The sequence below is a fragment of the Ranitomeya imitator genome, chromosome 4 (genome assembly GCF_032444005.1).
Source record: "Ranitomeya imitator isolate aRanImi1 chromosome 4, aRanImi1.pri, whole genome shotgun sequence".
Lineage (NCBI taxonomy): Eukaryota > Metazoa > Chordata > Amphibia > Anura > Dendrobatidae > Ranitomeya > Ranitomeya imitator.
In genome coordinates, this window is record NC_091285.1 from 433,378,410 (window position 1) to 433,395,318 (window position 16,909).

A 16,909-nucleotide genomic window follows, 5' to 3' on the forward strand; every position below is an offset into this window, starting at 1 on the left:
TATAGTGCATGTTAATATATCATCTTGTTTGGGATTATTGCATTTGTTTATTGCCTATATATCTCTGTCTGTTGGGAGGGGATTGGGTTGTGGGTTGTCATTTTCCCTATACTAGGATATGACTGCTGTGTTTTTTGGTGCTGTATTTTTAAATGTTTTTAATTCTGTTTTTTTGTGTGTGGTATATAGTCATACTGATTAATAAAGAACTTTGTATTTTTTGATTTTTGTCTGAGGTGCTCCCATTTCTATGGACATGATCTTTTTTTCTTTTTCTTGGTTTCGCTGCAGTTTGTCAAGTCCTTGGTGAGCCCCAGTGTATTATTGCCTAGTCATACGCATTTGGTGGTGCCCTCTACCTGTCTCTATCTCTATTTACTTAATTATTTTCTATCATATAGACCCCTCAAAATGACTTCAAATGTGATGTGGTCGCTAAAAAAAAATGGTGTTGTAAAAATTAGAAATTGCTGGTCAACTTTTAACCCTTATAACTCCCTAACAAAAAAAAATTTTGTTTCCAAAATTGTGCTGATGTAAAGTAGACATGTGGGAAATGTTATTTATTAACTATTTTTCATGACGTATCTCTCTGATTTAAGGGCATAAAAATACAAAGTTTGAAAATTGCAAAATTTTAAAATTTTTTGCCATATTTCCGTTTTTTTCATAAATAATCGCAAGTAATATCGAAGAAATGTTACCACTAACATGAAGTACAATATGTCACGAAAAAAAATCTCAGAATCAGCGGGATCCGTTGAAGCGTTCCAGAGTTATAACCTCATAAAGTGACAGTGGTCAGAATTGCAAAAATTGGCTCGGTCATTAAGTACCAAATTGGCTCTGTCACTAAGGGGTTAAACCCCTCAGCTGTTGGTCTGTCCGTTCCGTGGTGACATACTCAGTACCTGCATACTGTTACACCTTATCCTTTATTTCAGGCTTAAGCACACCCCCTCTTCCCAGGGCCAGGTGTGACCTGTCGGGCCCTATTCCATTTTCCGGGCAACATGGGATGCAGCCTCTACAGTTCCGGAACCAGCTCCACACAGGTACCCACAGCCTGGTCTTCCTCCTTTCCATTTTTCATGCGTTTTTGTACAGCCATGAATGCTGTTTATACCTTACTAGATGGTGGCCCGATTCTAATGCATCGGGTATTGTAGAATATGTATGTAGCTTATTTATGAATTTTTCAGAATAATGCAATTTATACAAAGGATTCGGCCAGTCGGGCGAGACCAATTAGCTTAGCGTGGTTCAAATAGCACGCCAATTCGCGGGGCTGGCTGCGAATGTCACTGATTGTTCGCGGCCAGGCATGACCAATCAGTGAAGCCAGGGGTGGCTCCAGGTTTTTGAGGGCCCCGGGCGAAGGAGTCTCAGTGGGTCCCCCTCTTTAACACATACCACGATTCATGATGCACAGATACAGCAAAGAAATATAGCACAGCCAAGTAGCGTATAACACAGCCCACGTAGCATATAACACAGCCCACGTAGTGTATAACAGCCCACGTAGTATATAACAGCCCACGTAGTATATAACACAGCCCACGTAGTATATAACACAGCCATGTAGTATATAACACAGCCACGTAGTATATAGCACAGACACGTAGTATATTGCCCAGCCACGTAGTATATTGCCCAGCCACGTAGTATATTGCCCAGCCATGTAGTATATTGCCCAGCCACGTAGTATATAGCACAGACACGTAGTATATAGCACAGACACGTAGTATATTGCCCAGCCACGTAATATGTTACACAGCCACATAGTATATAGCACAGAGACGTAGAATATAACACTGCCCATGCAGTATATAACCCAGGCCACGTAGTATAGAGCACAGCAATGTAGTATATTGCCCAGCCACGTAATATATACCACAGCCATGTAGTATATAGCACAGCCCACGTAGTATATAGTACAGAGATGTAGTATATAACACAGCCCACGCAGTATCTAACACAGCCCACGTAGTATGTAGCAATGTGGGCACCAAATCCCTGTTAAAAAAAGAATTAAAATAAAAAATAGTTATATACTCACCTTCCGTCAGCCCCCAGATCCAGGCAAGGCGTTTACCGATGCTCCTCGCCACGCTTCGGTCCCAAGAGTGCATTGCGGTTTCACGAGATGATGACGTAGTGGTCTCGCGAGACCGCTACATCATCATCTCGTGAGACCGCAATGCAAGGACCGGACAGTCGCGAGGAGCGGGAAAGGCCTGGGCTGGATCCGGGGGCCGACAGAAGGTGAGAATATAATGATTTTTTATTTTTCTATTATTTTTAACATTAGATCTGCCTATGCAGCATCAGTAGTAAAAAGTTGGTCACACAGGGTTAATAGCAGCGTTAACGGACAGCGTTACACCGCGGCATAAAGCGGTCCGTTAACGCTGCCATTAACCCTGTGTGAGCGCTGACTGGAGGGGAGTATGGAGCGGGCACTGATGGCAGGATAGTAGGGAGCGGCCATTTCGCGGCCGCACTGTGCCCGTCGCTGATTGGTCGTGGCTGCAGACAGCTGCAGGCTTCCATTATAAGGCTGGGGAGGTCCATGGTTATTGGCCGGTCCCTGCCAAAAAAATAGAATCCTGCAGGTGCCCCAGGATTGGCGCATTGGCACTTTAACTAGCTCATCCCGATTTCCCTGGTGTGGTGGCAATCGGGGGAATATATAGGGTTGATGACAGCTGTGATTTGTCAAAAATCACAGATGCCATCCAGCCCTTGGGTTAGTAATGGAGAGGTGTCAGTCTGACACCCCCATTACTAACCCTATAAGTAAAAATCAATAAACACACACACATAGAAAAGTCCTTTATTTATGTAACACCTGCACTGGGAACTGTTAGGGCAGCTACTGGTATACTGGGATTTCCAGACACTAAGAAGAGCTTTGCAGCTGCTGTTATACCAGGACCTACAGACATTAGCAGATTTTCCTCTGAGCTGCAGTGGACTACAATTCCCAAGGACCCCTGGACTACAATTCCCAGGGATCCTTGTTTGAGTCAGATGACACAGCTTGGATTGGAGGATGAGAGACTTGGAGGCAGGAGCTGGGGAGAAAGTGAAACTAAGAATTCAGAGGAAGAAAAGAGCGTGGTATCTTGTTGGGAGAGACGGAGCACGGGGGACTTGCCTGGCCCCATGCTGCAGGGTTGCTGTCCTCCCAGATATACTCGTGTTGCTGGAGAGAGTGCGACTTTGTGTTACCCTCTGGAGCAAGTTGCATCAAGAACTTGGAGATTTCTGCCTGCACTCCCACCGTATAAAGGACTGAATCCGGCCGCCCCCAGCTGGTGTCCAGAGAACCATCCGACCGTTAGAGACGTGCCGTGAGTGACTTTCTGAGACTTGTGGTCCTACCAGCGTTATTTACAGTGAGTACATTACAGCTCAGACTATTGCCAGTTATATTCGTCTAAGTGCACCAACTGTTTTAATTTGCGCGCCTGCATCCGCGGCAACTGGGCCCCAACGTTTGGACTGAGTTAAACTAGAAGAAACAAACAAAAAACCCTACTACGTTATACTTGCAGGGTTGAAGTAGAATTAGAGTGAGATGTGTATATGACCTTGACAGAGCACAGTTATTTGTATTTCATGTTATTCTTTTAAATCCATCTAATTTATGCTGCATAGCAATAAACCTGTTAAACTGTTTTACTCCTGATCCCTGTGAGTGTGTACTGAGAATGGCAGGGGTTTCCCGAATCAGCCCCTGGCAGAAGATAATAGCCCTTCTGCAGTCCCAGAGAGAGAACTCCAATCAAGATTCGGGTGGAGGCACTGCGCCCTGGAGAGGTGAGACCTCCCATAACACCCAGTATACCGTGGTAGCCCTAAAGGGGTGTTACATTTAAAAAAAACCCAGACATGTTCTTTCACCAATTTTTTCCCCAAAAAAAAATCTCACACCAGTCCGCTGTAGTCCAATGGATCCGCTATAAGCCACATGGGAATATGCTACATCTAAGTGCCAGAATTGGCACATCAAATATGATGAATCACTTCTGGGGCAACTGCAGGATTTTTAGGCTGGGAGAGCACTATAACCATGGGCCTCCCCACCCTGATAATACTGTAGAAGCCCACAGTTGTGTGCTTTCCCTTAGCTGGTAAATAAAAATAGGGGGACCCCACTCCATTTGTTTTATTTATCTATTTATTCCCAGAAAGCTGATGGATATCTCTCTGTCTCATTGTATCTATCTATTTAATCTATCTATTATCTATCTAATCCCAATTTCTATCTTTTTAACGCCTTTTTTCCTTTTTTTCCAACTAACTTTAAACAGAGCACATTGCATTTTTCACCTGCGTTTTTGTAAAAAAAAGTGAAATTCCAGGTTATCAGGTAGCAAAACACAAAAAATGCCAAGGGAGGTGAATACTTTCACAAGTCACTGTGCATTTTAATCACAGGCTGTGTGCAGGTTATCTAGAGTGGGCTCAGAAGCCAACTCCACACCATGTACAGGAAAGGAAATAATTATTTGATCCCTTGCTGATTTTGTAAGTTTGCCCACTGACAAAGATGTGAACAGTCTATACTTTTAAAGGGTAGGTTAATTTCTAACATTGAGAGATAGAATATCAAAAATAAAATCCAGAAAATCACGGTCTAAATTATATACATTTATTTGCATTTTGCATTGAGAAATAAGCACTTGATTCCTCTGGCAAACAAGACTTAATACTTGGTGGCAAAACCCTTGTTGGCAAGCACAGCAGACGTTTTTTGGAGTTGATGATGTCAGGAGGAATTTTGGTCCACTCACCTTTGCAGATCATCTCTAAATCATTAAGATTTTGAGGCTGTCGCTTGGCAACTCAGAGCTTCAACTCCCTCCATAAGTTTTCTATGAAATACCAGACTCTCTGAAAACTAGCGGTGTGGCTGTTTCAAGATGCACAATAAGGAGGCCCTTGAAGAAAATGGGCTGCATGGTCGAGTCACCTGAAGAAAGCCATTACTGCACAATACAACAAAGTATCTCACCTACAATACGCAAAACAGCACAGAGTAAAAGCCTCAAACCTTCTGGAGTGATGAGATCAAAATTAAACTTTTTGGCCACAACCATAAAAGTTACATTTGGAGAGAGGTCAACAAGGCCTATGATGAAAGGAACACCATTCCTATTGCAAAGCACGGAGGTGGATTGCTGATGTTTTGGAGATGTGTGAGCTACGAAGACACAGGAAACTTGGTCAAAGTTGAAGGAAAGATGAATGCAGCATGTTACCAGCAAATAATGGAGGCAAATTTGCACTCATCATCCCAGAAGCTGCGAATGGCATGTACTTGAACGTTTCAACATGACAACGATCCAAAACACAAGGCCAAGTCGACCTGTCATTGGTTACAGCAGAACAAAGTGAAGGTTCTGGAGTGGCCATCTCAGTCTCCTGACCTCAATATCATTGAGCCACTCTGGGGAGATCTCAAGCTAGACAGCCCAGGAATTTACAGGAACTGAATGTTTTTTGCCAAGAAGAGTGGGTAGCTTTACCATCTGAGAAAATAAAGAACGTCATCCACCACTACCACAAAAGACTTCAAGCTGTCCTTGATGTTAGAGGGGGCAACACACGGTATTAAGAAATTAGGTATGTGAACTTTTGATCAGGGTCATTTGTATGTATGGGGTTGTCATTATGCGGAATATGTTGGCACTATATAAATAAAGATTATTATTATGATCTAAAAAGAGAAAGCACAATAGTTTGACAATAAATGGCTCCACCCAACCACTAACCATGAGTGGAGAAAAAGTTTTAGGTGTTATCATTCATATAATTTGAAAAAAGGCCAAGACAAGAAAGTAAAAATTCTGCCGGGGTATGTAAACTCTTGAGCACAACTGTAAATACTGATGAAAATCAGTAATGAAAATCAGATCCAAAATACAAATGAAACTTGGATAATTTTTTGCATACCGGGAAAAAGTACACATGTTTGAATGAGGCCTTAAAACTGTGACTATGATTATGTGTCTTATGCAAATATCCTATCGTGAGAGAAAGAGGACTGGAACTGTAGTGCCACCTATTGGATGTAGCACTCCTAAAAATTAAAATCGACCTTTTAAAAGGAACCTATTAGAAATTTTTACTTTTGACACAACAATGCACAGCCTGACACTACTTCAAAAAGTGAAGTTTCTCTGCTGGAGCAGCACTTTAGACAGTGCCAAGTTAGTTTAAGGAGACTTATAAGTCATGCAATGCTGCTTTGAACTGATATGGGGCACATACCCTAAAAAAAATCTGTAAATTGAGTTTCTGATTTGACTTCTTATCCTAAGTCATGTGGCAAAGCCCTTTTTAAGAGACCATATTGACAATTTGGATTACTACTTCCAATAGGTGGCTTTAGTGGTCCAGTTCTCTTCCTCTCTTAAGCATCTATTTGCATATTTAAATTCCCAGAGGAGCATTGAATGTCCTGTAAGTCTCCATATGCAATCTTGAGGCTCTCCACAAGGAGAAACATTAACCTTGACAGCCTATATCTCATACTGCACATACATATGTATCATCATGATATATCATGTTAAGGACAAAATGTTCATATTGCCTATAACCCAAACCTTGATCGCCATCTTGTGTTTATCAGTCAATAATGCATGTGATTTTTTCCCCCTTATATACAAGGTTTGAACATTTTAGTTGATTACAGCCATTAATTGCAATTATTTAGAAAAACTATGCAACCTTTTGTTTTTCCAGTACATTATTGAAGAAATATCCCTGTCCATGCGCATGTTGCTCTTTAAAAAGACAAGTTTAGCAAAATCTTTACAAGGCCAGTCCATTCCTCCAAATCAGTGTTGGAATACATAAGCCAATGAGACTGAAATACTATGGTAAATCAGAAGCCTCTGTCACTCCAGCTCAATTTCCAGTCACTCCAGCTTAATTTCCATCCAAGCAACACCTCCTCCTGCTTGACTGACAGACTCTATGTAGTGTGACTTCAAGCAAAGGAGCCGTCAGTCAGGCAGAAAGATTCATCATTGGGCAAGGAAAACAGCTGGAGTGATAGAGAATTCAGATCTACCATTGTCCTTCAGACTTATTTGCATATCATTTCAAACACTGTTTAGAGTTCGGAGATTTTCATCGCGGCAGCTAAATGATTTACAGCTATTAGCCAGCTTGATTACATGTGGGAATTCCATAACAACCAGGCAACCCCCACATGTACTTAGCCTGGTTAATAGCTGTAAATCATACAGCTGCCGCGATGAAAACTAAATCTCCAAACACTAACAAATACTTGGAGATCACCGGAGCGTGCTTTGGAAAACCCGAGCAACGAGTACGCTCGCTCATCACTAGAACTTAGATAAGCTTCAGGAGAGCTTATCCGAGACAAGGTAGACAGAACACGAATCATTGTAGTGATTTACTTGCAAGCGCTGAAAGCCAAATGGTAGAAAATGGTTAATAGAAAACAATTACAAATCTTTTATTTGCGAAGGTATTCGGCTCCCTGGAACTTTTCAACCTTTTCCCACATATCATGCTTCAAACATAAACATATCAAATGTAAATTTTTGGTGAAGAATCAACAACAAGTGGAGCACAATTGTGAAGTTGAACGAAATTTATTGGTTATTTTAAATTTTTGTGGAAAATCAAAAACTGAAAAGTGGGGCGTGCAATATTATTGGGTCCCTTTAACTTAATACTTTGTTGTGCCACCTTTTGCTGCGATTACAGCTACTTGGGGTATGTCTCTATCAGTTTTGTACATCGAGAGACTGAAATTCTTGCCCATTCTTCCTTGGCAAACAGCTCGAGCTCAGTGAGGTTTGATGGAGATCGTTTGTGAACAGCAGTTTTCAGCTCTTTCCACAGATTCTCTATTGAATTGAGGTCTGGACTTTGACTTGGTCATTCTAACACCTGGATATGTTTATTTGTGAACCATTCCATTGTAGATTTTGCTTTATGTTTGGGTTCATTGTCTTGTTGAAAGACAAATCTCCATCCCAGTCTCAGGTCTTTTGCAGACTCCAACAGGTTTTCTTCAAGAATGGTCCTGTATTTGGCTCCATCCATCTTCCCATCAATTTTAACCATCTTCCCTGTCCCTGCCGAAGAAAATCAGGCCCAAACCATGATGCTGCCACCACCATGTTTGACAGTGGGGATGGTGTTTTCAGGGTGATGAACTGTGTTGCCTTTACGCCAAACATATCGTTTGGCATTGTTGCCAAAAAGTTCAATTTTGGTTTCATCTGACCAGAGCACCTTCTTCCACATGTTTGGTGTGTCTCCCAGGTGGCTTGTTGCAAACTTTAAACAACACTTTTACGACTGATTGTTGTCCTATGGACAGACTGTCCCACCTCAGCTGTAGATCTCTGCAGTTCATCCAGAGAGATGAACTCAATCTCTGCAGTTCATCCAGAGTGATCATGGGCCTCTTGGCTGCACATCTGATCAGTCTTCTCATTGTCTGAGATGAAAGTTTAGAGGGACGGCCGGATCTTGGTAGATTTGCAGTGGTATGATACTCCTTCCATTTCAATATGATCGCTTGAACAGTGCTCCTTGGGGTGTTTAATGTTTTGGAAATCATTTTGTATCCAAATCCAGCTTTAAACTTCTCCACAACAGTATCACAGACCTGCCTGTTGTGTTCCTTGGTCTTCTTGATGCTCTCTGTGCTTCAAACAGAACCCTGAGACTATCACAGAGCAGGTGCATTTATACGGAAACTTGATTACACACAGGTGGATTATATTTACCATCATTAGGCATTTAGGACAACATTGGTTCATTCAGAGATCCACAATGAACTTCTGGAGTGAGTTTGTTGCACTGAAAGTAAAGGGGCGGAATACTATTGCACGTCCCACTTTTCAGTTTTTGAATTTCCACAAAAATTTAAGATAACCAATAAATTTCATTCAACTTCACAATTGTGCTCCACTTGTTGTTGATTCTTCACCAAAAATTGACATTTGGTATCTTTATGTTTGAAGCATGATATGTGGGAAAGGGTTGAAAAGTTCCAGGGGGCCGAATACTTTCTTAACAAAAAAACACCAGTACACAGGCAGAGATGCTTACCTGTCCAAGGCCTCCAAAAGAATTGCGCTATCCAAGGTGCAGCAGACCCTAATTAAGATGGCAAATGCACAGGTGCAATAATACCGATAAGGCAGCCACCCTACAATCATGAATTGGCCGCTTGGTACATCTGGCAAAAAAAAATAATCTGTATGTGGCATGTTCACACAGAAATGCAGAGCATATGGCTCAAAGCCTATTAATGACGCCATATGGCGGGCTCACCAGCGCTTACTATAATGCATTCTGTGTGGACAGAGGCCACAGTTTACAGAGCCATCTGGGCCCAACTTCACCCTGAAAACTATGTAAAGTGCACACAAAAACTTACTTGATTGAGAGCTTTCATTCACCCCTACATCCGATCGCTGGCTCGCTCTTGTTATCTGCACCTCAAAAGCATTTCTAGAATTCGACCTTTTCTTACTTTTGACTCTGTAAAAACTCTTACTGTTTCTCTCATTCATTCTCGTCTGGACTATTGTAACTCTCTACTAATCGCCCTCCCTCTTACCAAACTCTCCCCTCTCCAATCTGTCCTGAATGCTGCAGCCAGGATCATATTCCTCACCAACCACTACAACGATGCCTCTACCTTGTGCCAGTCATTGCACTGGTTACCCATCCACTCCAGAATTCAATATAAACTTATTACCCTCACCCACAAAGCACTGCACATTCAGCACCACCCTACATCTCCTCCCTCGTCTCAATCTGCCACCCTACCAATGCTCTCCGTTCTGCTGAGGTTAACATCCTCAGTAATCAGAATCTCCCACTCCCGTCTCCAAGACTTCTCACGTGCTGTGCCATTATTTTGGAATGCACTAGCCAGCATAATTCAATTAATCCCACAGTTCTAAGTGTGCCCTAAAATTGCTTTTCTTCAAACTTGGCCTACCGCCTCAACACATTAATCTTATTATCCCTGTGTTGCCTAAAATTTTTACCATAACCAGGTTCCTTGCATCATGCTCTCATATGCCTTATGCATTTAGTAGCCATCTGTGTCTGTACTGTTACATATTCTGGTTGGTAACCAGTTTATGCAGCATTACATGAACACTCGATTTATTACACTATGGCTGGTCCAAACAATTAAAGCAATTGTTACCATCCACCTCTCCTGTGCCCCCTATTTCCCCATAGATTGTAGCTTGTGAGCAGGGCCCTCACTCCTCCTGGTATCTGTGATTTATGTGATCATTGTTATGCTGTAATGTCTTTTGTATGCACAAGTCCCCTCTAAAATGTAAAGTGCTGCGGAATATGTTGGCCCTATAGAAATAAAATTATTATTATTATTATCATTATAGTTATTAAGTTAGCATATGATCACACTTATTTTTTGGAGCAAAAACTGAGCAGAATCTTTCCAAATCCTCCTCAAACACTCAAAACTTGGTTGTGGTGATGTATTGATGTAAATACCTCCTTAAAGTTTTTGCGGCCCTTGGACCAAAAAATGTGCACCCCTGGTTTAGAACTAAAGTTAGGTCCATATATATTTGGACAGAGACAACATTTTTCTAATTTTGGTTATAGACATCACCACAATGAATTTTAAACAAAACAATTCAGATGCAGTTGAAGTTCAGACTTTCAGCTTTCATTTGAGGGTATCCACATTAAAATTGAATGAAGGGTTTAGGAGTTTCAGCTCCTTAACATGTGCCACCCTGTTTTAAAGGGACCAAAAGTAATTGGACAGATTCAATAATTTTAAATAAAATGTTCATTTCTAGTACTTGGTTGAAAACCCTTTGTTGGCAATGACTGCCTGAAATCTTGAACACAAGGACATCACCAGACACTGTGTTTCCTCCTTTTTGATGCTCTGCCAGGCCTTCACTGTGGTGTTTTTTAGTTGCTGTTTGTTTCTGGGCCTTTCTGTCTGAAGTTTAGTCTTTAACAAGTGAAATTCATGCTCAATTGGGTGGAGATCAGGTGACTGACTTGGCCAATCAAGAATATTGCACTTCTTTGCTTTAATAAACTCCTAGGTTGCTTTGGCTTTATGTTTTGGGTCATTGTCCATCTGTAGTATGAAACGACGACCAATCAGTTTGGCTGCATTTGGCTGGATCTGAGCACACAGTATGTCTTTGAATACCTCAGAATTCATTCGGCTGCTTCTGTCCTGTGTCACGCCATCAATAAACACTAGTGACCCAGTGCCATCGGCAGCCATGCATGCCCAAGCCATCACACTGCCTCCACCGTGTTCTACCGATGATGTGGTATGCTTTGGATCATGAGCTGTACCACGCCTTCACCATACTTTTCTCTTTCCATCATTCTGGTAGAGGTTGATCTTGGTTTCATCTGTCCAAGGAATGTTCTTCCAGAACTCTGCTGGCTTTTTTAGATGTTTTTTAGCAAAGTCCAGTCTAGTCTTTTTATTCTTGATGCTTATGAGTGGCTTTCACCGTGCAGTGAACCCTCTGTATTTACTTTCATGCATTCTTCTCTTTATGGTAGATTTGGATATTGATACGCCGACCTCCTGGAGAGTGTTGTTCACTTGGTTGGCTGTTGTGAAGGGGTTTCTCTTCACCATGGAGATTATTCTGTGATCATCCACCACTGTTGCCTTCCGTGGGCGCCCAGGTCTTTTTGCATTGATGAGTTCCCCAGTGCTTTCTTTCTTTCTCAGGATGTATCAAACTGTAGATTTTGCCACTCCTAATATTGTAGCAATTTCTCGGATGGGTTTTTTCTGTTTTCGCAGCTTAATGATGGCTTGTTTCACCTACATGGAGAGCTCCTTTGACCTCATGTTTACTTCACAGCAAAACCTTCCAAATGCAAGCACACCTCAAATCAACTCCAGGCCTTTTATCTGCTTAATTGAGAATAAAATAACGAAGGGATTGCCCACACGTGTCCATGAAATAGCCTTGGAGTCAATTGTCCAATTACTTTTGGTCCCTTTAAAAACAGGATGGCACGTGTTAAGGAGCTGATACTCCTAAACCCTTCATCCAATTTTAATGTGGATACCCTCAAATGAAAGCTGAACGTCTGAACTTCAACTGCATCTGAATTGTTTTGTTTAAAATTCATTGTGGTAATGTCTATAACCAAAATTAGAAAAATGTTGTCTCTGTCCAAATATATATGGACCTAACTGTATATGTGGGTAGTATTTAGTCCTTGTATAGCAGCAATGTTGTTAGAACTACTGTATATATGCATATAAATTTAGTTTAGATAGTTGTGGTGGGGGGACATAATGGGAGGCCTATCTCATGGAGTTTGTGGCCCTGAGCTTTCAAAACCCTAGCAGTGCCTCTGCTCTATATGGAAACTGTAAAATGCTGAATGAAGCTAGGAATAAGCTTTCTATCAGTTTCAAATTGAATTATTGTTTATTTTAGCTCTGTACTTAGCTACACAAAGCTTTTCTACCAAAATATTGACAAATCTGTGCAACTCAAAGCAAAGACAGCTTACCACCAAATCACATATATTAATACAAACCAGCCAAAGAATACTGGAGGGCACCATTGACAAATGTACAGGAGTGCACAAAAACTGATGTCACTATAATCAAATACAGAAAGCAGAAAAGACCCCCCAACATAAAGCAGAAAAGCTTCTGGTACATACAATAAACACACATATATCAATCTTTCTTGAAAATAAACATACCTGAAGATGACACCACAAACTTCATATATACTTGAGTATACTTCAAAAGATCAAGGGGACAGAAAAGATCCCACGCGTATAGCTGGTAACTCAACTTACTGAGGGGCCTCATTGACTTGATACTGTATTTATTTTTACTTCATTTGGCATCATGGTAGGCTATAGCTGACATTTATGCTTTATTAATTCTGTTTAGGTGTTTTTAACAACTGTTTCTGGCGTGACATTCATGTATGTTTATTGCCAGTTTAGATCGATATATAGTTATTGACTGATATCTCAGAAGCTTCTACTGGTAAATTATCTATCTATCTATCTAGTATTACAATATATACAGTATTATCATTACAATTTTCTCTTCCTCATTTTAGTTTTGTATTGTGTAAAATCATCTGAGAATCAACATAAATGTAACAGAAAATGATCAAGACATGTCAGAAGAGTAATGTACACTTCATTTGAAAGCTCTTCACTTCAGTTGTAGTTTTATTTGTAAGCAATTAGTGATTTGCCTGTTATTATGGCATATACCTCAAAGAGACACCTTGGTTTTGGCTAGAATTGCACATTAGGTCTCCATCCATCTCGGAACTTCATAAACTTAACAACATTAAGTCTATTCATGCCCAAGCAGCTGGTCATCATTTCATGGTTAAGGTCGTACACCAATTGACCATCAACTTGTGCTGATTTGAAGGCTTCCTCGTACTGACTCATGTTCAGTAATTTCAGACATTGGCACACTTGGCTGACAGTGAGATTCCTCAAATCCTTTGGGATATCATTGATGGATGAGAAGGTGGCTTCAGATGGAATCACAGTTTTCGTGGCCTTTTGAGAAGAATTCCTATCATTCGGCTTTGGCAATGGTACTGGAGGCATTTGGTAAACATTACATTTCAGTTTGTTTTCCAGAGGCGTTTTCTTGCTTTCATTTAATTCACTAATGTCAATGTATATTGGCTCGATGGTGCTGTAGCTATGATCTTGTGGAGAGAAATCCTTTTTATCTAGCATATATATTTCTGTGAATAAGAAAAAAGACATGACAATGTAAAGTGCATACATATTATCAATTCACGTCTTAGATGTCTATATATCTATGCCAATAAAATTAGAATATTTTATTAGAAATAATTAAAAAGTGCCAATATAGTGCAAGGTGATGAGCCAAAAAAAAAGAAAGTGGCACCACCAAATGGCAGGTAAGAGCAAGATGTAATGCTGATAAACAACGTAGTCAAAGATTGAAAATACACAAATAAGTACCAACAAAAATAAAACTTGCATCCAGAGACTAGAAACAAATCATGTAGTGTATTGACTATATGCCCATAACCCTCAAAATTACAGCTAAAGTGCCTGCAATACACATTGGATAGAAAACTGGAGCATAGATGTCAAAACCATAGTATCCTACATTGATATAATGAATGTGCTAAACATATCTTACCTCACCATGCGATGGTGCCACTTCCTCTACGCGCGTTTCGGCAGCGTGCCTTGCTGGGAGTTATGATTTCTATGTGTGTTGTGTCATGATATTTTAATGGTAATATTAAATGTTAAGTTTTAAGTTCTCCATTGTTCTGCTGATTTTCTATGATTTCGAGGGATCAATAATTTTTGATTCATGCTGTGTTGCTTATTTATTGCAATACTAAGGAAATCCTGAAAGCATGATGTGTGTTGGGCCTTCAGGACTGGAGTGGAGGAACACTCTGCTAAAGTATAAGTTATGTAGTCACAGAGCTTGAAACAGAGAAATACCAACAAACATTATGGGCCTGAAGAATTGTGCATGCCAGTCACAGTCATGAACATGCTGAAATAAGATACCCCAAATTTATTAAGGGGTAAGACACATTTTTCAATTGGCTTGCACTGGCACCAAAATATTGGGATTGGAGTAAAATATCTGGTGTAAGATACACCACAACTTTTCATTCATTTGTCATGTGGGCTTTGCTAGGGGCTAGTCCCAGCTCCACCCGTTTTAGCAGAGCTAACCCAAATTGGCGTAAAACTGTACCAAAATTCTGGCAAAGACACCTTGATAAAATAAAATTCTTCCTGACCACACTAGGACATGTGGTTCCACTAAATTAAGTTCAATCAACATAAATTATAAATTTAAGAGTTTTGCTGCACCGCTCAAATTCACATTGCTGTTACAGGGCCTGTAAATATCACTCATTTCTGATTCACAGGATACCTACAGAGTTCTAACTAGTATGCAGCACTGTCTCTCAACAGTCTTTTAACCCCTTCATGCCGCAGCCCATTTTAATTTTTGCCTTTCTGTTTTTTGCTAACTTTTAACTACCCAATTGGTTTTATCATATCATGTATTGAAAAACAAGAAAAAAATTCTAAGTGCAGTGAAATTGCAAAAAAATGCAATTCAACAACTGTTTTTTGAGGTTTTTTTAAACCATGTTCACCAAATGCTAAAACTGACCTGCCATTAAGATTCTCTAGGTCAATACGAGTTCACAGACACCAAATATGTCTAGGTTCTTTTTTATTTAAGTGGTGAAAAAAAAAATTCAAAGTTTACTAAAAAAAAAATTGCAACAGTTTTCGAGACCCTTTTTATAGGAGGACATAGAGTCAGAAAATACCAAAAATTATGCAAAAGAATTTTATTTTTATTTAATACTCAAAAATTACATAGTCATACTTAATTACATGGGTCTGTTAGGAGTCAAGTTTCCTCTGCTGCACAGGGGGAATCTCGATCCGTGTCTGCTGCGGTCTCCCATTCTGCTTCGGCCACAGTGGGCTCTGCTCAGCGGAGGCGTCGCTCCCAGTGGCTTGCTGGGACTGATTCTGTGCAAAGGGTTACTGCTGCCTTTTCTGGCTCTCCTGTTGTACCCTGCACTGATCTGCGGCGAGCGGGCTTCTCTGGGACTAAGTCCTTATTTGCACACACTGAGCATGCCCAGGGCAAGATCTCCCGTTGGAGATCGAGGGTCACATGCTCAGGTACTGCAGCACATCCCATTGGTCCTTTTGGCAGGTCCTGAAAGGGCAAAACTTCTGTAGCTGTTTCCTGTGCTGCAGCTATATAAACTGCGCATGACCGCACGGCCATGCGCTAGTATCGTCTTGATATTATGTGTGTGTGTAGATGGATGTATGTTGATGGATGAAAGCTCCTAAGTATCCCTCCCTAGAGTTGTTGACTGCTCGCGGATGATGGTAGCTATCTAGCGCCCGACTAGCCATCTGCATGTAACACACATCACAGCGTCCTGTTGCTGTGCCCACCAGTACGGCGCCGTGCGCTTCCTCTGCGCTTTCCTTACCCAAGCCTGGGTGGTTAGTGGCGTCCGTCAGTGCGGCACCGCACGCACTCTCGTGCCTATAGATTCTATTTTATAAGTTTCCTTACACACCCAGTTGCGGTGTTGTGCCAGCAAGTGTCTAATCGGACTTCAATCCTGTGTAGGGGTTGAGTTCGCTGACTTCTTGCTCGCGCTCTATGTGCGGTACTGCGGTCCTGTGACGCAACAGGATCGCTTCCTTCACGCAGGGTGACGTTAACCCATGTGTGTATACTTAGTACCGCCATATAGTCCGTCTTACTAGCAGCAGGGTCTTTTACCTGCACGGTGGACCTCGGACTGCGAACGCACCTAGTTTCATATTATCTATACTTGGTGCGTTCCACCGGTCCTTAACATAATACTAGCGCCAAGGTCTGGCTAGTAATGACGGACGATCAGCGTTTACAGCGGTACATCCAGCAGCTGGAGGGAAGGTTGGCGGCTCTTGAGCGTTCAACCTCAGCTGTGGATGTTACTGCTGTCGCTGTTCAGGCTGCAAGTGTGGCTGCAGCTACCTTGTCCACTGCCGCCCCTGTACCGACGCTATCTCGCCTCCCGCTACCAGAGAAATTTTCTGGTGACAGTAAGTCCTGTAGGGGTTTCGTGAGTCAGTGCTCAATACATCTCGAGCTTCTGACCTCTCATTTCCCTACAGAGCGGGCTAAGGTGGGCTTTATCGTATCTTTACTGTCGGACAGGGCGTTGCAGTGGGCTACGCCGCTGTGGGAGCGTGGCGATCATGTGGTGCAGAGTGCTCCGTTATTCCTGAGCACTCTGAAACAGGTCTTTTTAGGACCTCGTGTCACCCATGA

The 16,909-nt window shown here is 41.5% G+C and overlaps 1 protein-coding gene across 1 annotated transcript in view; it reads right to left on the bottom strand.

Annotated features, from left to right (window-relative positions):
- Positions 1–12,463: 12,463 nt before the first annotated feature.
- LOC138676360 (uncharacterized) overlaps positions 12,464–16,909 on the bottom strand; it is a 91,967-nt gene continuing 87,521 nt past the window's right edge. The window contains exon 5 of the mRNA XM_069765563.1: positions 12,464–13,790. Within this exon, the coding sequence (XP_069621664.1) occupies positions 13,321–13,790 (470 nt within the window). The 3' untranslated portion in view covers positions 12,464–13,320. The remainder of the gene's footprint in view (positions 13,791–16,909) is intronic.